General features: G+C 38.3%; 1 protein-coding gene across 2 annotated transcripts in view; it reads right to left on the reverse strand.

Moving 5' to 3' along the window:
* Nucleotides 1-9,956: 9,956 nt before the first annotated feature.
* GCLC (glutamate-cysteine ligase catalytic subunit) overlaps nucleotides 9,957-27,775 on the reverse strand; it is a 73,257-nt gene continuing 55,438 nt past the window's right edge. The window contains exons 7-16 of one of the 2 annotated variants that reach the window (XM_072642474.1): nucleotides 24,405-24,479; nucleotides 23,709-23,825; nucleotides 22,090-22,228; nucleotides 19,425-19,537; nucleotides 18,262-18,354; nucleotides 17,444-17,548; nucleotides 14,763-14,862; nucleotides 14,581-14,684; nucleotides 14,371-14,491; nucleotides 9,957-11,787 (exon numbers count right to left, since the gene is read on the reverse strand). In XM_072642474.1, coding sequence (XP_072498575.1) covers nucleotides 11,576-11,787; nucleotides 14,371-14,491; nucleotides 14,581-14,684; nucleotides 14,763-14,862; nucleotides 17,444-17,548; nucleotides 18,262-18,354; nucleotides 19,425-19,537; nucleotides 22,090-22,228; nucleotides 23,709-23,825; nucleotides 24,405-24,479 — 1,179 coding nt within the window. In that variant the 3' untranslated portion in view covers nucleotides 9,957-11,575. The remainder of the gene's footprint in view (nucleotides 11,788-14,370; nucleotides 14,492-14,580; nucleotides 14,685-14,762; nucleotides 14,863-17,443; nucleotides 17,549-18,261; nucleotides 18,355-19,424; nucleotides 19,538-22,089; nucleotides 22,229-23,708; nucleotides 23,826-24,404; nucleotides 24,480-27,775) is intronic. The other variant, XM_072642473.1, reaches the window with a different exon arrangement.

Below are 27,775 nucleotides of genomic sequence, written 5' to 3' on the forward strand. Positions count from 1 at the left end.
TACAAAGGACTCATGAAGGCAAATGCTATCCACATCCAGATAAAGAACTGATGGACTCTGAATACAAATTGAAGCAAACCTTTTTCACTTACTTTATTATTTTTTCATGAATTTTTTCCTTTTGATCTGTTTCTTCTTTCACAACAGGGACTAATATGGAAACATGTTTACATGACAGCACCTGTATAACCTATATCAAATTGCCTACCATTTTAGGGAGAGGGGAGGGAGATTTCCCTCTCAATTTCTTATAAATATGAATGCAAAAATCTCTTCTCAAACTCTTATAAATATGAATGTTAAAAACTGTCATGACATCTCCCCAATGGGAAAAAAATAAAATACTATTTAAAAAAAAGAAAGATAATGAACCAGAGCTGTTAGTTTCTAAAGGTTGGAAAAAAGTCAGCCAGTAGCCACAGGATCCACGTCAAGAAAAGAACCATCCTGCAGTGACATGCTTGACTCAGACCAACAATGAATCATCCTGGCATCTGGGACAATGTACCCCATGAGCAAGGGAGCTACTGAGCCATTATGCCAAAATTACAACTGGACAGGAGACAGAGAAAGGGAGAGGAAAGAAGGAAAAATTTTATAGAAAACTCAGTTTTAACCCACTTTTTTAGGGACTGAGCAGGTGTGCGGAGGAAAGAGCATACCTTGGTTTTGTTTTTTGGGGGAGGAAAAGGGGAAGAATATTTTTTTATAATTCTGTCCTTGCTATAATTCTCAATAAATATTGCTTTGTTAAAACGAGTTGATATTAATTGGTTAGATAATATTGAGGAGATGGTTACTGATTAATTGATAGTGGGTCAATAATCAACAGTTAGATGATACTGGGGAAATATTAATTGGTGATAATATGAAGGGGAGAAAGCACCAAACAGTTTAACTATAGTACTAGAAAAGACACCTCTAAACCTTTCATTGTTACCCTTAAAATTCAGAGGGGACTTTGCTTTGGGGACCCAACTTGTTCAAGTATGGGTTGGGGGAATGAATCCCTGAGCATATAAATTATGCATAGATTGCTAAAGCTAGAAGGAACCACAGCAATCCTAGGGATGTTTAACCTGTGGTCCAGGCATTTGGAGTTAAAAAAAAAATTGATTAACAACATTTCAATGGAATTTCTGTCCTCTATAATATTATGTATCTTGTTTTATGCACTAAAAAGCATTTTTCTAAGGAATCCGTTGACTGCTAATCTGTGGTCCATGACAAAAGAAAGGTTAAGAACTCCTAATCTAGTCCTTAGGCATGCTTCTACTCTTGGCTGGATTTCAGTACATTTTATCCAACCTAGACATGGTAGCGGAAATCCTTTTGCATTACCATTGTGGTAATTAGCAGCTGGAACTAATCCTGCTGGTAATAAAAGTTTTTGCCCTTCTGGAAAATTTATCTCTCCCCATGAATAAAAGATTTTGAGTTTTGCTAATGGTTTGTGTTCACAAAACAAGTCCAGGTCAGCAGGAAGAAGAAGGAAGTTCCTCGTGGTTTAGCCCAAGGAGAGACTATAGTAGGCATTCCTTATTCTCCATTTTCTCTATAGCTCTTTCTTGACAGTGTCTATCTTATACCACAGAATCACAGTTGCATTCCCACTTACTGAGGATATTTCTATGTCTGTGGTTGTGCTTTAAAGTTGTCACCACAGAAGACAGTAGCATTCTCTCATAGGTTCAAGCTTTGGGGGCAACATATGGACCATAGGTCTGACCCAGTGTGGCAGGCCCTCAGTTATACTTCCGTTATCTTTACAGAATACTTTCAAATAAAAGAAGTAGTTAGGGGTCATAGAGCAAAGTTGGAGTGCTGGACCTGGAATCAGGAAAGGCCTGAATTCAAATCCTGTGTTTGAATCATACACTTGCTGTGTGACCTTGGACAAATGATTTAACTCCCCCTCAGTCCCAGATTTCTCATCTATGAAATGAGAATATGTAATGTTCATGTAATGTAATGTGAGTTAAAGATCTTCCCCCACTCATGAACAGGTCTCAGGTGAAGCCCTTTAAGGGAAGCTGATTAGGGAAAGCTTTTTTATAGGAAGGCCCTCACCTTTCGTCAATTAATGAGGCACTGGGTCTTGAGGGTCGTGATGACCTCTGGCTCTGAAAAGTGTATATATACTCTGAGGTGAGGTTTTGCTTTGGAGCTTACATTTTGTAAGAAGGTTAGCGTATAGCTGTTAAGGAGTCCCTTCCCCTCTACCCCTGCCCCACTTTGAAAATCCAGATGTTGGTGCTTCTTTCTCTGGCAACTATGTATGTATGGTCAGACAGTTGGATCTGTCTGTTGATCTGTGACGTATGTATTGCTTATGGTCAGACAGTTGGAAGCCCTGTCTGTTGATCTTTCTGCTTGTAATTTCTGTTTGTATTCTCTCTGAAGTTCAGGGTGCTGACTTTTTCCCTGAACTAAAGGAATGATATATGTACTTGATTAAAGTAGATTACTGACCCCCTCAAAAGTTGCTTTCCTTTTAAAAAAGCAGATCTATGAATCAATGCACCAGGCCCTCCTGTGTATGCCAGGGTGCTTACTGCTGCAGAATAACAATAATACTAACTTGAAAGTGTGTCATGCATACATCCTCCATGCTCTCCAGAGAGCCTATTGTTAAACATTTATCAGCACACACCTGGACTTGGACTTTCACAGAAATGGAGCAAACATACACTGGGTCAGAACTCTTGTCTCTATGTTGTCACCAGAAGCCTGAAAGAATGAGACGTGAGAGAGAAAGATTGCCTTCCATGAATCCAACTCTAAGGTACCTCATGTTGCTTTCTGAAATAGATACAGAGATACTGTCAGGGAGGAGGGACACAGCAATAATGATCACTTAGTGTGGGTTAAGGTGATCAAGAAATAGCTTTGCTGACAAACAACTTTGAAAGACCTGAGAACTCTGATCAATATAATGACCAACCATTATTCCAGAATACCAATGATGAAGCATGCTACCCACCACCAGACAGATAGATGAAAGACTTAGGGTACAGAATGAGATGTAATTTTTGAGCATGGCCAACATGGGAATTTTTGATTGAGTAGGCCTTATTGTTACAAGGATTCTGTTTTACTATGAAGTACCACCTCACACCTATCAGATTGGCTGATATGACAGAAAATGGAGAAGATATGAGAAAATTGGGATGCTAATGCACAGCTGGTAGAGTTATAAACCTATCTAACCATTCTGGGCAACAATCTGAAACTATCCCAAGGCTATAAAACTGTGCATATCTTTTGATTCGGCAATACCACTGATGGATCTGTATCCCAAATAGGTTGCTTTTAAGGAGGGGGAGAAAAACCATCCCCTTTATATTTGTACAAAAATATTTATAGCATCTTTTTGTGGTGCCAAAGAATTGGAAACTGAAGGGATGTCCATCAATTGGAGAATGGCTGAACAAGTCCTGGCATATGATTGCAATGGAATATTACCATGTTATAAGAAATGATGAGCAAGATGCTTTCAGAAAAACCTAAAAATGGAAACACACAAACTGATGGAAAGTGAGGTGAACAGAACCAGGAGAACACTATACAGAGTAACAGCACTACTGTACAATGATCAACTGTAAATGACTTAGCTCTTCTCAGCAATGATCCAAGACAATCCCAAAGGACTCACGATGAAAAAGCCTATCCACCTACTGATACAGAACTGAAGCAGTAAGAATATGCATAAAAGCATACTATTTTTCACTTTTTTCTTATTTTTTTATGTCTTTCACAACATCTAAGATTAATGTAGAAATATGTTTTTGCACGATTACACATGTATAACCTATATGAATTTGTTTAACTGTATTAGGAAGGGGGGAAGGGAAAGATGAGAGAATTTAGAACTCAAATTTTTAAAAAATGGAAGTTCAAAATTGCTTTTATATGTAATTAGAGTTTAAATTTTGTTTAAAAAAACCCTAGGATTTTGTGTTTCTTTTTTCAGTAATGGAGGACAGGAAGGTGAAAGGAGTGAAAACTGATTTTTGTTAATTGAGAAAAAAAAAATACCTGTGCTATTTGACTTCAATCCACCCTCCACACAGACACCAAAGTAATTTTCCCAAAGTGCAAGTCTGACCATATCTTCCTCCTCCCTCAATTGACTCCACTGGCTCCCTTTAAACATCGAGGATCAACTATAAACTCCTCTGGCATTTAAAGCTCTTCACAACCTGGTCCTTTCCCAATTTTCAGTTTCCTTACTTATATAGTCTTAGCCATATTGGCTCCTCAGTCCGTCTTCTATTACCACATCCTTGCAAGGGCTGTCCCCCATGTCAGGAATTCTCTTTCTCATTACTTCAGCTTCTTAGAATTCTAAGTGTTCTTCAAAACTAATCTCAGGCACCATCTTCTACATGCAGCCTTTCCTAATCTCCATAGCTGCTAGTGACATCGCATTCATTGGCTATACATGTATTTTTCTTCTCTATTTGAATGTAAAGTCAGTGCAGACAAGAATGATTTGATTTTTGTTTAGTATTTGTTACATATAGTAGGTGCTTGATAAACAATGATTCACTTACATTCTCCTTTTAGAACAGGAATCCAAGACAAGTGGTTTTCAGAATACAACATTTCACTTTTCAATTTGGTTAGATCAATTATATATGACCATGACATAATATTACAATTTCTAAGGTCCCTTTCCAGCTCTGGTCTATAAAAATAAAACAATCAGAGCCATATAGGGAATATGTTACAACGCAGTTACAACACAGGTCACTAGGGGGAAATATTATCTAATACTCGGACTTGGTATCTAAGAAAAGGTAATATCGGGCCATCAGTCTTCTTGACTCTTGGATGACTCTGGAGAAGACAGTGAGGCTGACAACTTTGCCCAGCTCTGCCTCACTTAAACCCAATCCATCCATAAATCAAGATGTCATCCTTGTGATGTCATTAGACTTCTAATTGGGAAAACTTAGATTTTACTTTGAAAATTTTGGGTAGATTCTCCCTTTGGGCTTGAACTCCAGTGACAAGCTTCATAAGACAGTAGAGGTGTGTAGCTTTTAAAACTTTCATGCATCAAGATTTAAAAAAAAAAATAAAGCATTCTTAATAGTATGATTTTGATGGCATTCTTAATAGTATGATGCTTTCTGAAAAAGGCAAAATGACTGCTTCCAGAAAGTCAATTAGGGAAAGAAGAGTTCTGAGAGTTGAACTACAGAACACAGACTCAGGCTTACAACACCTACACGAGGCTTCCAGCCATTTTTAAAGCAGCATTTCCTCTGAATCTCTATGACAAGGGAACAGAGACATCTCCTAGAGGTTCCCCTGGTTCTCATTTCCTTTTCCTCTTCCTTAAGCAAATAAGCAGAAGATTCATCATGCCAAAGAACGTAGGATAGTCCCCTTCTCATATAAAAACAAATCTTCTACACCCTGAGGAATTTGGGAACACAATTTGCCCTTTGGGAGGCATCTGTGCTTTTCTTAAAAGGAAATGTAATGAAACATCTGAAATGTGTTGTGAATACACTTATCCTGCAAACCAAAGGAAAGTCAGAGTCTCTGGAAAATTTTGTGGTTTAGTTTAATTTTGTTTTGGTTGTGGGATGTGTGTGTGTGTTGGTTCATGTTTTGGCTTATGCTTCATTTACATTCTTAGGTTTCTCTAAGATTCACTTTTGAGTCTTTCCAGAAGTACTTACAGTAAGTTTCAATTGTTTACCCAAATGAGTTACTTTTTCTGAGTCAGGGAGGAAGTAAGTGAAAGCACCTGTTATGAATTCTATTACATGATGTTTTCCTTAACACACAAAATAATTTTGAATATTGGGTAAGGTCTTAGTTGATAAATGAAGTATCACAGGGAAAAAGTGTCTGGCCTTTCTTAGCCTCTGAGATCTAGTTATTATTATCATCATTACTGACATTTAGATAGTTTTCAAAAGGTGTTGTATACATGACCTCATTTAATCCCCATAATGAAGTTTTAGTTATGTGGTTTTATCTTGTATTCGGCTACTTTGCATTTTGTGGTGCAGTTGATAGAATGCTACATTCTGAGTTAGAAAGACCTTAGTTCAAATGAGGGCTCAAGTACTTTCCAACTGTGTGACTCCGGGCAAGTCACAACTTCTGTCTGCCTCAGTTTTCTTGATTGTAGGATGGGTATAATGAAGCATCTGTCTTGTAAGATTATTGTGAAGATCAAATGAGATATTTATAAAGAGTTTTGTGTAGTACTAATCTCTTAATAAACGCTTGTTCACTTCCTTTCAATTAATTTCTAGTTGAATCTCTTAGGGTTCCTTAAGTAGATCATCATAGCTGCAGTAAGTGATAATTGTTTTCTTTTTTGCCTGTGTTTATTCCCTCAACTTCTTTTCCTTGTCTTACTGTATATCAAGCATTTCTAGAACTATATCAGATAAATAGAGGCACCTTGGTGTATTTGACAGAGAACCAGGAAGATTCGAATTTAAGCCTTGCCTTTGACACATCCTGGCTGTGTGGCCTTAGACAAGTCACTTCAACTCTTAGTGCTCTAGAAACTCTCTAAGACTATATAATGCACAGAAGGTACTGACCTACATTAATAGAGGGAACTCTCTTATGGAAGTTCTCTATAGCAATAAAATCATAGCTCTAGTAGATCAAATAGCAATGGTGATAGGGCCTCAGTGGCCAAGTGGATAGGCCCCGAAGTCAGGCAGATTGAATTAAAATCTGGCCTGAGCTCCTGTCTTTATGACCCTGGACAAATCACTCAACCTCTGTTCACCTCAGTTCAACCGTAAAATGGGGATAATAGTAACACCTACCTCCCAGGGTTGCTGCGGTGTGGAACAAATGAGATACTAGTTGTAAAGCATTTTACACAGTGCCTGGTACGCAAAAGGTGATGTTTAGAAATGACTGTTGTTGTTTTAACAGACATCCTTACAAGGTTTTTTTGGTTAACTCTGTCACTTGTTCACACAAAAAAACTAAGTCCTGCTCTTACTTCCTTCTGCTTCTGCTGATTATCCTGATTCAGTAAGATTGTGTGCTGGAAATCCAATACCCCACTACTGTCCGAGTAGCTGGTAAGTTTTTGTTTTAAACCAACGAACTCCATTTTGACAAAGCTGTAGGTGCCCAAGTTTTCCTAGAATTTGCTTCCCTTGTTTACTGGGGTCAGTAAGTGGCACAGTGTGGGTAGAGTGTGGGTCCAGGAATCAGGAAGCCCTGAGTTCAAAACCAGCCTCAGAGACATTTATGTGATCCTGGGCAAGTCACTTCACCCCTGCATGCCTCAATCCCACCATGGGAATAAAATATGGGGATAAAAATAGTACCTACCTCCCAGGGTGGCTGCGGGGATCAAATGAGATAGTAATTATAAAGTGCTTAGCATAGTGCCTAGAATATAGCAAATGCTATGTAAATGTTAACTATTTTCATTACTTCTCAACCCACATCTCTGGAATATTTTGCTCCGTTGCTCTGAATATAAACAAATCATTGTACAGGTTGTTGGGTACTTTCATGCTCTCTCTTAGAAGCAGCTTCTAGCCCTTCACTCCCTCTCTGTTCAATCGTTTCTCAATTGTGTCCGACTCTGTGTAACCCCACTTGAGGATTTTGGGGCAAAGATACTAGAATGGTTTGCCATTTCCTTCTCCAGTTCATTCTGCAGATGAGGAAACAGAGTTGAATGACTTATCCAGGGTCATGTAGCTATAAGGTGTCTGAGGTCAGATCTGAACTCAGGAAGATGAGTTTTCCTGACTCCAGACCTGGCACTTTGTCCACTGCACCACCAGATTCATAGAAGACTGAAAATTCTAGAGCTAGAAAGGACATTATAAATAATCTCATCTATCTTTGCACTCTAACCCATTCTACAGATGAGAAATACGAAGGCTGGAGGAGATGAAGCGACTTGTTGTAAGTCACACAGAAAGTTACCAACGGAAGTACAAATGAAACCCACAGTCTAGATCCAAGTTTTTTAGTCACTTGAATGGTTAGTGACCTGTTCTCTATAACCTAGACCTATTACCCTAGACTGGCCTTGGGAGTACCTCCTCTATGGAAGCCACATAGCTCCAAATCCCAAGGTCTGAGCTGCAGTAACACCCTCCTCATTGCAATGTTCTCCCTTCCAGACAGTTCAAATCCCACACTCACTGGTGATCCTCCCAGATTTGTTCCTGGTCATTCTCATTCCCACATCGAGAGTGGGATGCCAGTGTAAACCTTTCCTTGGCCCTTCCCCTTGCTCCACTTATAACAATCATACTTAGCCCCTTTATGTTTGCAAAGGTACAATGATCTCATCTGACTTTCACAACAACCCTGGGAGGTAAGTGCTACTATCATCTCTATTTTGCAGATGAGAAAACTGAGGCAGACGGAGGTTAAGTGACCTGCCCGGGGTCACACGTAAATGTCTAAATCCACATTTGAACTCAGGTCTCCATTCACTGCCCCACCTAGCTCTACTCCATCTCCTACCCTTGCTCTCAGATGACTGAGGCATCTTCCACCTTCTGTTTCACCCTTGTGGAACATCAATAATTCCTGATAACACAGTATGTAACAACAGACCACTCCTCCCCATCCCCACACAACAAAGGCAGGCCCTGACAGTTATTATAGCAGTATGTAAGTACACAGGATGTAGGATGTGGTTAGCAACCATTCTGAAGTGCCATGCTAAGTAGTCCTTTATTCCCCTCTCTCTCTCTCACATGAAAGAGGCCCATCTGGCCAGATCCACTAGCCATGCACCTAATCTCTTTTGGGCCCCCACAGCCATATGGGAATTTTAAAAAAATCATCCTTGGTTGACTGTTACTCCCCTCATCTGCTGTGTACAACAACCTGTACCTCCTCCTCTCAGTCCCCTCTCCCTTCCCCTCGTACCACTTCCTCCCCTGTTGCAAAAAATAGACACCCTTGTCTCCTACTCAACTGAGAAAGATGAGTCAACCACTGCTGACTCCCTTTTCTGGTCTACACCACTCTTCAAGACTGCTCAGCATCACGTGTGCGTGTGTGTGTGTGTGTGTGTGTGTGTGTGTGTGTGTGTGTGTGTGTAACTGGGGAGAAGAGAGATTAACATTTATACGGGGGGGAGTTAGGTGGTACACTACTGAATGGATAGAATACTGGGCTTGGAAGCAGAAAGACTCATCTTAGTGAGTTCAAATCTGGCCTCAGACACTTGCTAGCTGTGTGACCCTGGGCAAGTCACTTCACCCTGTTTGCCTCAGTTTCCCCCTTGAAAAATGAGCTAGAGAAGGAAATGGCAAAGCACTCCATTATCTTTGCCAAGAAAACCCCAAATGGGGTCATGAAGACTCAGACATGACTGAAACAACTGAGTCACAAAACATTTACGTAGCACTTACAATGTAAGGAGGTAGGTGTCCTTTATTACCCCCAGTTTACAGCTGAGGAAACTGAGGCGGTTAGCAGTTAGGTGTTTTGTCCAGGGTCACATACCTTGTAAGTATCTGAGGCTGGATTTGAATTTAAGACTTCCACTCCCAGCCCAACACTCTACCGCCCAATTGTCCCTAGTAAGTATTTAATAAACACTTGTTGACTGCTTATGTACATCATGAAAACTCATAGGCCTATAATAACTTTTTGCTTCCATTTTGTATTTCTGTACATTTGACAGATTTCCATGTGAAAGTTTACATAGCAAAAAAAAAAGTGGATGAGTTCCTTTATAAATACCATTTAGACCACAGTGGGCTTTTATTTAGTCCCAAAATTTCCCAAATAATTCCCATTTTCATTAAACATTTCATCTACATTTTCCTTTTACAAAGTAGGTAAAATGGAAGTCCTCTCCTCATTGTTGGAGAAACGGCTTTTAAAACGCTGATCATTTCCTTTTCTAGTGCACGATTCATCCAAAGTCCTAGGAGTCACTCTCAGTGTCACTTAAAGAGCCACAGGACATGATGCAAATTCCATTCTTTTATTTTTTTTGTACCACAAACTTATTTGTCATTTACAACCTGATTAGCACAAGTCAGTTGCAAAAGAAAATGAGATTTGTTAATCCTCTACATGACACCTATGGAGAGAGCATAGATTCAAATATTTATACACAAACAGCTTCACCAGAGTAGCTTCATGGTAGTTTCTTTTAAAATTAGCATTACAGACTTAAATAGTTATGCTTGTATTAAGATTTGCATCCTCTACAATACACTGTCATTTGTAGAAGCCATTATGAATTTTAACTATGTTTTTTAAAAAATCCCCACAACAAACTAGTAAGTACTAACAATCACCTGAAAATCTGGGTTATTTACACTTCCACATGGAGGGTCCTGATTCCCAAACTTAGTGCATTCATTCCATGATTCCCTTTGAAGTTTCCTCTATAAAGTAAGCAGCGCCCAGTATGATTGCCTGGCTAAGATGTGGGCAGATGGCTTTTAGAAGACAAGGCTTTGTTGACATGCTTACTGGAAAATGGGGCTGGTTGGAATGGGAGAGGGAGGAGACAAGAGTCAAGAACTCCTGTGAAAAATGACGTATTCTAGTTCTTCAGGTGTATTGTATGCTTTATTTGACTGGCAAATCTTTAGGAAGAAAAACTGACGATGGGCACTCAGAACAAAAAAATCCAAGTCCTTTCAGGTGCAGAATTATTTGGCAGCCCCAACTTGAAATTCCAGTCTTCTTAGTATTTACAGAAAAAGGGGGAAAAAAGCTTAAGGATAATTTTTAAAGGAAGTCTTATTAACCTGAAAAGAACAAGTTGATACCCTTTTGTCTATGTAATTTCAATCTGTGAAGCTTTTAATGATTGACAAGCTTAAAAAAAAAGTGGATGAGTTCCTTTATAAATACCATTTAGACCACAGTGGGATTTTATTTAGTCCCAAAAGTTTGGTGGTCAATGGTGGCCACCTGGCTTGGCTATTCCCTTTAAAAAGAAGCGTAGTATGTAAGGTGCTGGAAAGCAAAGATTACAAAGTAAAAACCTTTGGGAATTATAAAAATGATTTAATGTGCCCAACAAAAGAGCTGATTCAAAACCAATTAAGAAGAGGAAGCCTGGACTTCATTACAGAGGCATAAGGGAAATTTCAGTGAATCAGGTCCTAAAGATGAAATTTATTTCTTTCTCTTGCTCTCTTTTTAAACAAGGTAGATTCTTTAGAACAACAAAACATACAGTAAACATCTCAACCTCTGGAATGCATGTATATTGTATGGATACCAGTACATTACATTTACAAAACTGTTTTGGACAGCAGCTCCTCCCAGAGTAAGGATTTTCTTAAAAAAAAAAAATGTACAAGCCAGTTCACAAAGACTTTAGATATAATGTTATTAAAATACATTGTTGATCATAAAAATATTTCACTATGTACACGTATACTATATAAACTCTATATCCATTTGGGAAGCCTTTAAGTGAATGTCAGGCTCACTGGCTCATCTGAGAGCACAATGCCATCATTTTGGTCTTCACGCCATGCCAATGGTCACGGTCCTGCAGCTAATTTTCAATGACATAACTCGGATGTTCTGCTTTCTTGGGGGGTGGGGACAGGCAGCTAAACCCCTAACTGGAAGTGCCAGTCTTACTTCCACTGTATTTTGCTTTCTTAAACCCTGAGCCAAGCAACTCTGGGCACTCACGTAGTTCATTTGCAATCTTGTTACATTCCCAAAGAAGGCTGTAATTAATTTCATCAGTGATGACGCTGTCCTGCTTGTAACCAGGGTGCTTTGCCACAAACTCCCTCATCCACCGAGCAGCTGTCATCAGTTCTCCTGGAAAAAGATCAGAAAACAAAGAAGAGGAATTACACAGAAAGGGATCTTTTAGATCCAATTAGATCCAAGTATCAACACTTACTTTAAAGTAATAGAACACATATGAATTTGATGCAGACAAACAAACTAAGCAGAAAAAAAGATACACAATAACTATAAGGCAAAGGAAAACGTTAAAGAAGAGCTAAATTTGGATATACTATAAAACTAATCTTGGCCTAAGAACACACATGGGACTGGTTACTATTTGTGGGATCTTGGGCAAATTATTACTTAACCTCCCTGGGTCTTAGTCTCCTTGTATATAAAATAAGCTGGGTGACCTCCAAGGTTCCTTCTGGCTCTAAATGTATGACCAAGAAGTGGGAAAAAGGCACTTGAGGACAAAATGTGTCATGAAACCAAAAAGCATCGATACTACTTTTATTAAAAAAGGGAGTACTAAGTTGGATGCTGACACCCGTTCAACCCTTCCTTTGCCAAAGGTGTCTCAGACACTCTGCTCTAACCCTCGGGCCCTTTATCCTCTTGGGAGACAAGCATCTTGGTAGGGAAGCCTTTGCTCCCCAATGTCCTTGAGGCCTTACCATATCTTCTGTTATTTTCCCTGCAGAACTAATACAACCTGGTATTTTCATCTGCCATGAATTAACATAAACTCTCCTTTACGTATTGCCTCCCCAAGGTAGAACGTGAGCTCCTTGAGATCGCTGCCTCAATCTCCAGTGCTTAGCATGTAGTAAAGGATCAATAAAAACTTCTTTTCCTTTACTGCTGTCATGGGAAAAGCATACCTCCAGGCAAACGAGAAAAGTTTTCTTCAAAAGAAAAATGAAAGGTCTGCTTCTATGTGTGCTAGGATATTTCTCTTGAGGATATCCTTTGGTGTGTATAGCTGTAATGAAATGTCTGGGTTTTTTTTTTTTTTCAAATGGCTGATTTTTGACCAAGGGAGGTAGGTGGAGAACATAAAGTGTTGTAACCATGATGAAGCTAGGAGAAAGAGGACAGCTGGTGTAAGGATAGCTACACCTATTGATATTTATACTTTTCAAAGAGTTAGGGCAGGGGGTTGTTAGATGAACGGGGGCAGAAGCTTCATGTACAATTTTAGTAGCTACAGAAAGGATGAGGAGCTACTGTACTCAGCATTTTTCCAGGTGAGGCTGAAACTCAGCACAGTGACGTACTCTCACCTGGCCCTCATCACTATGATGCCCTCTTATTATTACAGCATGGGTAACAGAGTTCAACTCTTAAGTGCTAAGGCAAGGAAGATGTATATGAGGAATGCAGGATGAACTAAATATCAGATGCACATTTAATTAGGGAATTTGGAGGCTGGGAGCTTGCCTCATTCCATGGGTAATCCAACTTGTCTGTTTTTAATTCAAAGGCTAATATGGCATAAAACACAAAATCTTTTCCCTTTGGAAAAACCTATCAACAAGAGTATAAGTGACAGTAACCCCAAAGTTCAGATCACTTGGAACTCACACTCATCTGACCCCGTACTACAGTGTGTCCAGTTCTTAATTCCCTGCTGGGGAGCAAAAGAAAATTGCCTGGGGTTGGGTCCTAGCATAGACTGAAGCATCACTCAAGTTCTAAAATCAGGTCCTGGGGAGGAGGGAGAATTTCCTCCAATTGTGCCTAAGAGAATATGACTCTAACAGGTCCAATCATGGCAGTACCCCTCACTCAATACATTCCAGGGGCTCCCTAAGGCCTCCAAGAGCAAATACAAAGCCCTTTGTAAGCTAGCCCCCTCACCTCCCTCCCCAATATTTACCTTTCCACCTAGTGACGCTGGCCTCCCGGTGAGGACAATCTCTTGGCCATGCCGGGAATGCTCTCCCTCCCCTGCTCTATTGATTTTCCTGGCTCACATTGAGTCTCCATTAAAATCGTACCTTCTCCAGGAAGCCTTCCCCAACCCCTCTTAATTTCAGTGGCGTTGCTCTGTGAATTTTCCCTATTTATCCTGCACACAGCTTACTTTCTACACAACTGTTTGCATGTTGTCTTCCCAAGCTCCCTGAGAACACAGGCCTGCCTTTGGATTTTTTTAATATTCCCAGCACTTGGCCTGGCACACAGTAAGTGCTCAGTAAATACTTACTGACTGATTTAATGAGAAGGTAGGCCTAACCCAAGAAAGAGAAGAGAAAAAAGCGGACACTTTCTTCCCAAATAGAACCCTGATGTTTACTACATGACCTTTCATGACTTACCATTTAACAACATGAAAAATACGTGGGAAAATTTATAATCATATATCCTAAAAGAGGAACATTTCTTACTTGGCTTGTTAGTCCAAAGCATATTTCTTATTTACATGTTCACTGCATGTTCACAGGAAAAAAAAATCAACTGAATTCACACAATATATGTTGGGACTGCTTAGGTTATTTAATACTACACGTTAGTAACCTATTTAAAGATAGCAATGGGTCTGAGATTTCCAGGCAAGACTAATTTTATAAGATGGATAATACAAAAAGCCCCCAACACTGTTACTAAGACCTTCTGCAGTATGACAGCTGAAAAAAGAAGAAAGAAAAAGAAAATCCTGCGCACCTGAGGCTCTCTTCTTTATTAGCTTCAAGTAGTTCAGTATGCTGCACCTTGTGTCCACATCTACTTCCATGTTCTCCAGGTAAGAGTTCAGAATTGGTATCAATCCAGGAAAAACACCTTCCTATGAAAAAAAGTTACCACATGGCTTTTATTTTTCTTCTCAATAACTTAGATCAACACAGAATTTGTGACCAAGTCAAACAACTCTACCTTCCCGTTGATGATTGTATCTATGCTCATCAGTGTGAATTCTTCGGTGTCTGTCTCTGTACCATTCTGGGGTGTACTACAACCATCGACCACAGCAGTGCCACCTAAGAAAAGGGATAGAGAGGAGAAAATTAAGTAATTCATCTTTATTGTAATCTGGCTCTAAAAAACTCTAAACTTACTGGAAAGAGGTTTTGAACCTTTGCAAATATCTTTCCTGAAATAAAATAGCCCATGTAAGACAGCATCTCGTTTCTGAGCCACTTTCATGTTTTCATCAACCTAAGAGAAAAGGAATAGTAAGTTTTAAAAATGTCATCAAATTAGGCAAAGTCATTATTTCTTAGGTGCTGAGAGTTAAAGACTTCCTTAGGAAATCTGCATTTGTGCTGGGGTGGATATGAAAAAGTATGGACACTAATGCACTATTGGTGGAGCTGTGAACTGGTCTCACCATTCTGGAGAACAATTTGGAACTAGACTCAAAGGGTACCCCAAAGAGATTAAAAAAAAAAAAAGGAGAAAGACCTATATGTACAAAAATATTTATAGTAGCTCTTTTTGTGGTAGCAAAGAACTGGGAATTGAGGAATGGCTGAACAAACTGTGATATGTAATTGTGATGGAATACTGCTGTGGTAGAACAAATGAGAAGCAGAATGGTTTCAGGAAAAACCTGATGTAGCTTACATGAACTGATGCGAAGTGAAGCGAGCAGAAACAGGAGATCATTGTGCACAGGAACAGTGATACTGGAATGAAAGGCTTGGCTACTCTGCTCAACGTCATGAGCAAAGGTACTCATGATGAAAAATGCGATCGACCTCCAGGAAGGGAACTGATAAACTCTGAGTGCAAATTGAAATGTAAATTTTTTCACTGTATTTTCTTGTCTTTTGGGGGGCAACTTGGTTTTAATACAGCAATGTTTTGCATGATTTCACATGCAAAATTGATATCATATTACTTGCCTTCTAAATGGGTGGGGAAGGGCTGGAGGGAGAGAAATTGAAATTCAAAAATTTTTTTAAAAGGATGTTAAAAATAAATAAAATTTTAAAAGCATGCAAAAAGAAAGACATTTTGCCTTTATTCTTGCTTTCTGGCTTATCCAACAGATGACACATATAGTTTTAGTGTCCAATATACATTAGGTGATTTGCACATGCCTGTTACCCCAAATTCTTCTGAAAAGAGAAAAAACACACTACAGCCATACAAGGTCCTCTGGAGATCCATGCTACAAAAACATATATTGTCAGAGTCCTTCTCATATGGAACCAATAATAAACCCTCTCAGGTAAAGTTCAATACAAGGTTGCCACCAGCTCACTGTCTCACAAAGTTGAGACAGAGCTGACAAATTATTTGTTCATCTGAGAAGGATGATGAATAAAGCTGGGAAAACCCCAGACCCACAAATCTCAAATGGAGGAAATTTTAACCTCACAGTACAGAATGGGGACTGGACCTGAGATATCAGATATAAAAGGAACTCCTTCACTGAAACCTAAGCTCTTTGAGTTTCCTTAGAAGGACTTGCTCAGGATCACACACAGCCTGAATGTGTGTCAGAGGAGGGATGCGAACCTAAGTTTTCTTGATCATCCCCACCTCAATCTGTCATGATGTGCCCTGCTTCTAAATGGAGAGATCCATAAAACATCAGGGCTAGTATGTACTGTGGCGGTCATCTAGTTCAACCGTCTCACTTTATAAGAAACCAAAGTATAAAGAGATGAAATGACCTGATTGAGGACACACAGTGAGTTAGTCATAAGGGTGGAAAGAAAACAGCATTTATTAAGTGCCTACTACGTGCTAAGTGCTTATGCAATATTTTCAGATTTGATGCTTACAACAACCCTGGGAGGTGGATGCTAAAATAATCTTCAACTTTTCTTTTATAGTTGAGCAAACTGAGGCAAAGAGAGCTTAAGTGACTTGCCCAGGTTCAGAGGGCCAGTAAGTGCCTGAGTCTGGATTTGAACTCAGGTCTTCCTGACTCCAGGCTCAGTACTCTATCCACTGTGCCACCAGCTGCTTCCCACCCCTCACTGTTCTTTCTACTCACCACACATTAATGCCTCCCACTTTTAAATTTACTCTCAGAAGTTTTTAACTGTATCTAGTCCTCAATAAAGTTCTGACCCTAAAAAAGAGGTGTTACATCTATAAAATTAATTTCCTTCAAGAGTCATTGTAGATATTAGAATACAATTTAATATACTGTGAAAATTGTCACATTTCCTATATATATGACACCGATGTCAGGATTCCATTTACCTAGAGTTTGAGCAACATTAACTTGTGTTTATTCATGTGGTCTTGTGTTTCTAAATATTTTTCATGTTTATTAAATATAAACTACTGAAAAATAAACTAACTCCCTAAATAAAATTCCTCTTAAAGGGAAAATTCACAGGGTTAATACCCTCTCTATGTCACTCATCTTTCCATCTAGGCTCTCAGGCCTAATTAATATTAACAATCAGATTTCCTGAATTTCAGTGTTTTACATTTTGTTTAAAAAAAGAATAAAAGATACTGCATAATAAAGAATATTTTTAAAAAGCAAATGTAGCTTGTTTCATGTGACTCTAAGACATTCCAAAAAGCTGATGTAAAAACTTGTCAGAAACTTCTTGTTCAAAGATCTTTCGATAATGATGTGTCAGATCACAAAATGCTGATGAGAAGGCACCAGTCAGGAGAATTATATTTTCAGGAAGGGAAAGCACTTTCTTTCTAAGGAGTTCTAATAAATTCTCATAATGTATTTTGCAAACTGCCAAGCACTGAAGAAGCCTCAGACTTGGTGGATGTAGGTTTACAATCAGTGTATCAAGAAATCTACTCTTACCTTGGACAGAGGAATGAGAAAATCCAACTTGTATGAAAGGATTACTCTGGTGAGCAGGACCACAAACACCACGTAGGCAGAATTCTCAAAATCTGTTAATTGAACCTAGACAATAAGATGTTGCTAAGTTTTAAAATCTTATTTTAATTTAATTTAATTTAAAACCTTAAATTAATAAAATCCAAATATAAATGTCTAAAAAAAAAGCATACAGATTAATAGCCATTCTGAAATAATCCTAGCTCACACAATCCCACCTCACATTTGCATGGTGCTTTTAATTTTTTTCAAAGCACTCTAAGACATTTCATTTTATCCTAATAAGGAGGTAGACTGTATTCTCCCCACATGAGAAACAAAGCAACAACTGAGGCACAGAGAACAGCTGGCTAACCTGTAGTCACACAGAGAAAGCAGCAGAGTTAGGATGGATCTCAGGTCTGACCCCCTAATTCTGGGCTCTAGCAAACCACTGTACTTTTGTGGCTGGGAGGCCGAGTTAATATTTACAATCAGATTTCCTTGAAAAACCTCATGTGATCTGAAGACCATCTAAAACAGCATCTTGGAGCCTTTCTCAGAATAATGCTTTTAAATGCAAATACAAAAACCACAGGATTACAAAGGAAATCAATTATGTTGCAATATAGGTATGAACATTATTTTTTAAAAATCCTTAGGTTAAGAACCTCTGATCTTTTAGAGTCAAAAAATTATTCTGATCTTTCACTGACTTAATTACTTCCATCTCCAAAATTAACTACTGGACATTTTTCAAGTGTTGAACTCCCACTGACATAACTTGGTAACATTCTTACCTCCATGGGGCGGAATTCTACTCTCCATCCAATATCTGAATTGGGAGGGGGAGGCTTAAATCTCATGGTCTGCCAATTCGTAGACTGAATATTCTGTAAGAATCAACACATGACAAACAGAACATGCAGTCAACCATTTGTGAAGGAAACACAATTATTCATTTTGCATGATAAGTACACTAAAATGACCTTTTAGCTCTACTTTAATCCAAACAGATCAATGACAAATTTTCTACTGTCAGGTCAATGTAAAGGCACTGAAAACAAGCACGTTTGTTTCTATGTATGTACGTACGTGTATATAGGTGTGTATATACACACACACATACACACTATCTACCTATCTACACACTCCCTCCCCCCCCAGGTATAGCTATGTATAGGTATATAAAAGATAGGAATTGGAAGGAACCCTGTTGATAAATTTGGATGTTATTCATTTTACAAACATTCTTTAAATCCTTGTTTTTTTCCAAGGGTCACTTCACATAAATTCCTGAGCCCATAGTTATCATTGTTCTCATTCTCCTTAAATAATCATGTCTATGTCTACCTGTTGACATGCTGCACTGTCCCCCCCTCCCCCCACCCTGCCCAGTAGAACATAAACTCCTTGAGGGGAGAGATTGCTTTTCATTTTGTGTCTCTAGTGCCTGATACACAGTCAATGGTTGATACTGGTTGGATTAAAATGCAAGGTGAAAATAGCTTAATACACAATATATCATGTGTATATATCTACATATTATATGTGCGTATGTATGTATGTATCTCCACTACACATATATGCATGTTAATCAGTACTGATTACAAAATCTGTTCTGTTAGGCTGCATTATATCCCTGAAATTACTGCCCTGTGGAGTATCTGATTGGATCGGTCAGGGTAAGTATGAATGACTGGTTACTAGCTAAGGAGTTGTGTGGATAATGGAAAACACTGGATGGGTGGTAAGATGACGAATTTAGTAAATGTGGTGCAGGTGCACCTTGATCAGGGTATCTCACACTTCACATTCCTTAGCCTCTTCTACGTTGGTTAACCAATTACAAATGCCTGTCGCCACTGCAGTGTGGACTGCTGTTACTATCTCCCATCTCACAGCAAACACACGCAGAGAAAACAAGCCTGCACTGAGAAAACGCATGAAGAATGAAGGGTACCTCGAAGTGGTCAGACTCATTGGCATCATCGAGGTGGATCTTCTCCTCAAACAAAGTCAGCGGGTCTCGGATAAAGAGGTGGGCAATGTGCTGGGCCAGGAGGGGGTCAATACCTGCAGAAGGGAACATGCGGCTCACTCCAGGCAGAGTTAGGACTTTGCACGTTCCAGCATCCTAGCTGGAGAACGAGACAACTCTGCAAGTGTGGAGGAGAGCTACTCTGGTAGACGAACTATCTGGAAAAGAGCTACTTTGTTCCATGTTTCTACTTTGTCCTGGTTTTCCCTCTGATATCAGGGTTGGTTTGCTTTCTTGACCTTATCTTCTGAACAAGCAACAAAGGAAATGAACATTTCCATATACATTGCAGAAATGGAGACTGCATGTAAAACTGAATTTCTACAGAATAAATTCGACCTGTAACTTTCAAAGCTGTTCTGTTTGTCTATGATTCCTTCTCTTCTCCTCTTTGAAGGGAGTCCTACCCCTTCATTCTTTCTCCTTATTCTACCCCATGTCGGAGGTAGAGGTGGGGGGAGCAGGGGAGGATGTGAGGGAGGGTGGTGGAGCTTTACATACCTTTTAATCAATATACGTAAGCAAGCAAAACCATTTCCCACACAGACCATGGCCAAAAATGTCTGTCTGATTCTGCATCTCTAAGTCCTGTATCCATTTGAAGTTCACGGTATAGAGTGTGACATGCTCATCTGCATCTACCTTCTTTCGAAGGGTTTTCTAGTTTTCTCAGCAGTTTTAGTCCAAGAGTGAGTTTTCACTTTAGAAGCTGGGGTTCTCTGGGCTTATCAAAAATGAGGCTAACGAGGTTTGTCTGTTTTTATTCCACTGAGAAGTCTCTATTTCTTAACTACTATCTATTAACTACTATTCTTTTGATGCTCACTGCTTTATAACATAGTTTTGAGAACTGGTACTGCTAGCTCCCTGCCTTCCCACTTTATTTTCCATTATATTTATTTAAACTTCTTGACCTTTTGTTCCTCCAGATGAATTCTATTTTTTTTTCTGGCTCTTTAAAGTAATTCTTTGGTAATTTCGTTTGTATGGCCTTGAAAAAGTAAATTAATTTAGGTAGTGCTATTATTTTTATTCTATCGGTTCATCTTACCTAAGAGCAATTAACCTTTTTCCAAACATTTGGGTCTATTTTTGTCAAGAGTATTTTGTGCTCTCTGTACCCTTTGGTATTGTTACATCCATATAATTTCCATGGATATCCTGGTAGGCTGACTCAAATATTTTATGCACTGTGTATAGTCATTTTGAGTAGACTTTATTCCTCTTCCTGCTGAGTTTTATAGGTAATATTCAGAAATATTAATGACATATCCTGCAACTCTGCCTGTTATTGTTTCTAAATAATTTTTAATTAGTTCTCTAAATAAACCATCAAATCATCTGCAATAAATAATTTTATTTCTTCTCTACTTACGCTTATTTCCTCACTTTCTTTTGCATGTTTTACTGCCATAGCTAACATTTCGGAATTACATTAAATAATAGTGGTGATAATGGACACCCTTGATTTTGCCCTGGTTCTACTGGAAAGGTCTCTTAAGGTTATCCTCATGACATACAGTGAGTGCCAGCTCTTCTTTTTAGAGAGATACTATTTGCCATATTAAGAAAAGGTATATTTACTTCTATTTTTTTAACTTCTACATTTTGGTTTACAAAAAGAAAACACAATTTATTGTTTTTATGCATCTATTAAAATAATCATGAGGATTTTTTCCCAATTCTTTTTATTAATATGATCTATTATGTTTATACTTCTTATTACTAGACCAACCCTGAACTCCTGGTATAAATCTAACCTGGTTATTGTGCATAATTTTTTTGAAATTGCTATGGTGCTACTCTGGATGACATTTTATTTGAAGGTTGAATATTCATCAGGAATATTAGCTTATAGTTTTCTTTCTGTTTTCAATTCTCTTTAGGTATCAAGATCATATTTGTATCACAGAAGGAATTTTCTAAGTTCCTTTCTGTTCCTATTTTTGAAAAGTTTATGAAATATTGTAGTTAATTGTTCTTTGAATGTTTGATAGAATTTCCTTGGAAATTCATGTGGTTCTGGTTCTTTCCCCCCCTTTTGGAAGTTCATTTATAGCTCGTTCAATTTTGTTTGCTGAGATTGGTTAAGTTCTGTTTCCTGTTCTATAAATCTAACATGATATCAGGCAGACTATTATCCATTCAGCCTGTGAGTACATCTGGTCTAGATCTGGATATATACCTCTAAAGAATACACATGTTTTAGGGAAACGCAAGACAAGCACAGCTTTGAGAGTTCCACACTGAATTTATTATATGTGTTTTTTTTTAAAGCAAGCTATACATAACAGAAATTCATAGTTTCACATATGATCTTTTTTCTGCTCTAATTTATATATGAAAAAGTTCTGTCTTGAGGGGAAGTAATATTAAATTCGGAGTAAAAAAAATTTCAGAATATTCTTACTAAAAATATTGAAAGGATTCCATAGATACCCAGTATTTGAGACATAGTCCAGGAACCTTTAAAGGGTTACCGTAGATTTCATACTACTAATAAAACCAGTCAGCACACACGGCAAAAATGAGTTTGGAAGAGCTAAAAATGGAGCATTAAACTGGAATACCAGGATCAGGTACTCACCTTCCTTTAAGAGGCGTTCATAGATTTCTTTATCTTTTGTCAAATCAATATCATTGTATTTTTCACCACATTTAGAGAGATAGCTGTCTATCGAATCGTATCGAGATTTGCTAATTCTATAGCTGTTGTTCTTCAGAGGCTAAAACAGAATATGTTTTATTACACATGATGCCACATAAATAGAACTTTTAAAATACCCTCACTGAAAAAGGCAACGCTAAAATTTAAGGGACCACTGCAATATTGCTTGAAGAACAATTGTGAGCAATTAAGTTATTATGCATATTATACTCCAATCAACAACAAAGGACCTATGAAGGTAGATGCTCTCTACCTCCAGAGAAAGAAATGATAAACAGAAGTTAGTATGGATTTACCTTGTATATATAGATTCAGACTTATCTATCTAATCTATGTCAAATGTTAGCTTCTCTACTGTGAGGTTGGACAGGGGGAAGGGGAGAAAGAGTTTGGAACTTAAAATGTAAAAAGGAAATTTAAGTTAAATTTTAAAAAAACTTAAGAGAAACGAAAAGCTCAAAATGAAAAGCTGAGAAACATTTCTGAAGGAAGTCATGAAAACTTCCAGAAATTTTAAAGAAAAAAAATAATGGCAGATGATAGCTTTCTGGGGTGCTGTGAGTGCAGTGCTTACCATAAAGTACCTTCCAAAACCCCTTTTGTTTTTATGAAACCACAGGAGGGAAAAAACATCTACTTTGGAAGCAAGGACAACCTTCCAATGCAAATCATAATTCAAAACAAAAAAAGCCCACAATCATACACACTTCTGAATTTAGCACAAACAATAACTCACTACTCAGTTGGATGGATACTTAATTTAAACATATGATGTTATAGGCTAATAAACATGCCATAAAGTTCACAATCTTTTATGTGCTAGCATTCATCAGTAATAACGGTGGAGACGTGTAATCAATGTCATAGTGCATGCCTTCTCAAGGGATCGGGGAGGCGTGGGAGGGTGGGAAAGAATTTAGAACTCACAATTTTAAAAAAATTAATATTAAAAGTTTCTTTTAATGTAATCAGCTATGTTCAACAAAATAAAAATGTATTTAAAAATAATAATGGTGAAGACTTCAAAAGAAATTACATTTTTCTTAAAGTGAATAGCATCACACAAAAGCACTGACTGTATGTCATCATAAAGACATTTGTTAAAAAAAAAACCCACAACCACTGAATTGTAGAATAAAGAGCATAAATATGTGTTAAAAACTGGTATCTTAAGCAGGTAGCTAAGACAAGTACAGGTTTTATGAAGTCATTGAGGTTAGAAAAGCATCTCCCTCCTCCCTTCTTTCCATCAGAACGTAATCAATTTGGGGTGTTTTTTGGTGGCTGTCACTAAGGAAGGATGCTCCAACTTTGGACACTAGTGACATTCCTTCATTCCCCTCCCATTAGGGCCAAATGCCAACTTTGAAATCAGAGAGCCCAAAGATGCACAGAAGGTTCTAACCTGTAAAAAGACATGACACTTGTCATTGGCTACCCAAGATAGAAAAAGTCAAACAAGTTTTGAATATTGTTTGAAACAATATCCCCATTTTACCTGCTTAATTTAAATAGACTATTAAAAAAAGCATTCACACCTCCAATCCTCTTTCCTCCCGAGTTCTATCATCTACAGAGGCAGATATTACTCCCCAGCGACAATCAATATCTGATATATAGCCTCGGTAGAAAGGAGATGAAGCACTCAAAGCCATCTAAAAAGAAACAAAAATTAGCTTTTGCAGATAATGTTTCATAGGCTTTTTCTTAAGTCCTAAGAAGCCTCATGCAATCGGCTCTTTCGTCAACAAGGATAAAAGACAATATTAGTGCTTATCTAACCCCCTTGAAATCGACTGACTTCTCAATTCATTCTTTGTACCCCATCCCTGCAAATGACCCGAAGTCTCTCAGATTCTTGAAAGAGAAGACAGACTGACATAGCTTATAATTTTGTTTTCATTCAAATGAATTCACTTTCCTGTAAAGGAAATATTTATTATAACTGATGGAGTGAAGTGAGCAAGATAATGTCAGAATGGAGTAAGTTACAATTCCAAAGCAAAGTGGTGGCATCATCAACAAATGTCTTTGTGTCACTAATCCATTTTAACTTATCTTATCCAAAGTCCATTAACTCTAAAGATCTAATAGCCTTACATGATTTATGCAAGTCCAGTTTTTGACTGAGGCCATGAGTAGACAAAGAACACACTGACAGTGGTTTTGTCCATGAAAAGTCTGTTCAGTACGCTCAAAGAAATGCATTTCAGGAAAATCTATTTTCTACTTACTACAATTGGACAAATAGTAGCCAGCTGATCATAGAGGTATCTGGCTTCAGATATACTGCAAGCCTGGAATGTCACCTGTTAGGAAAGCAGAAAATTACTATCACCTTCAAAACCAAAAGGTATTGTGATGAAGCAAAAGAGCAGCCAGGGACTGGTGTCATGTCATAGGGCTGAGCAAAGTCATAGAGACTAATTAGGATTTTAAAAGCTGGCTTAGAAGACTGGATAGAAAACCAGATATGCCCATGTCCTAAGCAACAACCTGTCATTTCACCTAAGCAGAACCAAAAGTCCAGAAAATCTTCAGAAATACAACTATTAAGTTAGGTTGCAAAGGAAAAGTCTCTTCTGCCAACAAATATATTAGCAACAGTCTGACCCTCTTCCCAGTTACTTGGCAATGAAAAATTCTGTTTTGCAAGGGTTTGGAGATATTTAGATGGTATAGGTCCTGTGAAAAAAAAGGCAGTTAAATTTCACTTTTAAACACACACACACACACACCACATACCTTCTTCTACTTCCACCTCAGCCCCCTACCCTAAACTTAATGGAAACCACTGGCCATTTGGCAGTAGACTCAGTTCACTGAGTCAAAGTCAAACTGGTTATCCTGAGGACCTGCAACCTCAAGACCAATGTGGCCCTCTAAGTCCTCAAGGGAGGCCCTCTGACTGAATCCAAATTCACAGAACAAATTTCTTCAATAAAAGGACTGAGAACCCAAGGATCCTCCAACCAGAGAGAGTGCCTTCACCTGAAAGTTCTCTTATACCAATGAAATCACAGGTTCTATAGCTATCCATGGTCCTTACAACTCTTTTCATAATGATGATAGTGGTAATAACAGTAACAGTGAGCATTCATATAGTGCTTACAATGTGTCAGGCACCACACCGAGCACTTCACAATTATTATCTCATCTAATCCTAAGAGGTAGGTGCTGATGTTCCTCCCCATTCCACTTTGGTGAGGAAGGTAATGTACTGTTCTTGTCATTTTACAGATGAAGAAACTGAGGCCAGGAGAGGTTCTAGCAAATGATACAGCAAGGATTAAAAAACCTAGGTCTTTTGGCTTTTTTCCAGTCTCCCAAGCTGACTCTAGTGAGTCATTATACTTGGAATATCTGCATTCTTAATCTTCTCCTTATCATTTAACACATGCCACAATCTAAAAGCATTTCCCTCTCACGCAAGGAGGAAAATCTGATCTCATTACTATCACTGAGACTTGACAGGATAAGATCTATGATCAGAATATAGCACTGACAGAATATACCCTTTTAAAAAGGAACCAGATAAAAAAGAGATGGGAGAAGGCAGCACAAATTGGTATTGTATATTAAATAGATAGAATCTTGTGAAGAAACCCAGGAACCAGAGGAAAAGCCTGGTCTACAAGATCACGGTGAAGATCAAGGCAGAAATCAAAGAGGAACTGTCTTTAGAATATCTGGACAAATAATATCATATAACAGTATTATGTAATAACATAAATATACATTTACATATAAAAATGAAATGTATATGATTATATGATAACATAATAACTAATACCTGAACACAAACAAGGAGGGGAGATCTAGAAGAAGCCTGGGCTATAGATTTCAAGTGTGGTACAGAAACATGACACAGCAGTCATGGTAGACTTTAATTAGGCAGACATTTGCAGGAACATTTACTTCTCCCCCCCAAATTAGAACAGGAAGTAACTTCTTGATTTACCTTAAGGAGAATACAATCATTAGATAGGTAGGCAAACTAGAAAGGAATATTCTTTTCTAGATGATTCTTACCAAGAAGGGAGACTTGATTGGTATGAAGGAAATAACAGGAATCTTGTAGGGAAATGACTATCTTAGAATTTGTCATTGAGATGGAAAGGAGAGTTAGCCATGGTCTGACTCATACCCTAGATGGGGAAAGAGAGGTGGGAGAGAGAAAGCATTATAAAGGGTTCCTATGAGGACTATAGAAGCCCTAGACCAAGATTTTACAAAGAAAGTCAAGCCCATGGGGGATGGGAAACTCAAGGATAAAATTCTAAGGACATAATGAAAAACAATTCTCATTAAGAGGAAAAGAACATGTTGTCTAAGGAGAATGAGGTAGATGCACAGAATACTCACTGCCCTACTTAGATTTTAAAAAGTCAAAAGATGGAAGCAAAGTCCTTTAGTAAAGGAGAATGAATACAAGAACATGAGATAGCTTTAAGAGTCTCAAGAGTGTTAAAGTTCAGAGCAATCTGAAGTTGATTAAAAAAAAAGTCAAGGACAACAAAAAGGACTGTTTTTCTTTAAGAAGAAAAGTGACAGTAGGGAAAAGGAGAGGATCAAAGAAGAGACTGTGGCTTGAGGCTGATGACCAACTACAGAGAAGGCTGAGCTACTTCACCCTTATTTTGCTTGTTTTCTCTGTCAAGAAAAATGACCTTTGAATAGCAAGGGACAGAAGAGTAAAAGCTAATAAAGAGCTGACCCCCAAAAGAAGGAAATCAAGCCATCAGGTCCAGAAAAACTAAATTCCAATGCACTAAAAGAACTGGCAGATGTGAATGCAGAGTCAACCATTTGTTGTCTTTGAGAATGGGAGAGGTAGTGCAGACATGAAGAACGCTGAAGGTCCTGATTATATCATTTTTTAAAGGAAAGAGAATGGAATGGTCTGCAGCCAAGAAGCTTAACTGGTTCCCAAGAAAATTCTAGCACTTACTAGGAAAGAGAGTGAATATCTAGAAAAGAAGATGGCAGACAGAAAGGGTGCAGATGTCTTCAGGAGCAAGAAGGAGGTTAATGCCAGACTGACTTTTTTTTTTTTTTTTGACAGGGTCACTAGATAGGTAGATCTGGGAAAATAGCTTCCTTAGGTTATAGCAAAAGCTTCTTCTGATACAATTCCTACATCTGTGGAAAAGATGGAGAGATATAAATTAGATGACAGTGCAACTGGAGGCAGGAGGGGTAGGTGGGGGATCCACTGGTTGAGTGACTAGATTCCAAAGAGCAGTCATTAACAGTACAATGAGGTGCATCAGGGATCTATTCTTGGTCCTGTGTGGTAACTTGGACAGAGGCATAGATCGCATGCTCATCAAATAAGCATTTGACATAAAGCTGGGAAGGACAGCTGATACAATGGAGAAGATGGGATACCTAAGTTCAAAAATGACTGACAGGCTACAACTAAAAAGATCTTGGTAGGCTAGATTTTTAGACCAAGTTAAGATAAATATTAATAAGGATAAGTAAAATTCTTAAACTTGGGCTCTCAAAAAGTGACCTTCACAAGTACAAGATAGGGAAGAAAAACTTGTTGGGGTGGGAGAAAGAGGTGGCGTTTGGTGGACTACAAACTCAATAGGAGTCA

The sequence above is a fragment of the Notamacropus eugenii genome, chromosome 2, assembly GCF_028372415.1.
Source record: "Notamacropus eugenii isolate mMacEug1 chromosome 2, mMacEug1.pri_v2, whole genome shotgun sequence".
Taxonomy (NCBI): Eukaryota; Metazoa; Chordata; class Mammalia; order Diprotodontia; family Macropodidae; genus Notamacropus; species Notamacropus eugenii.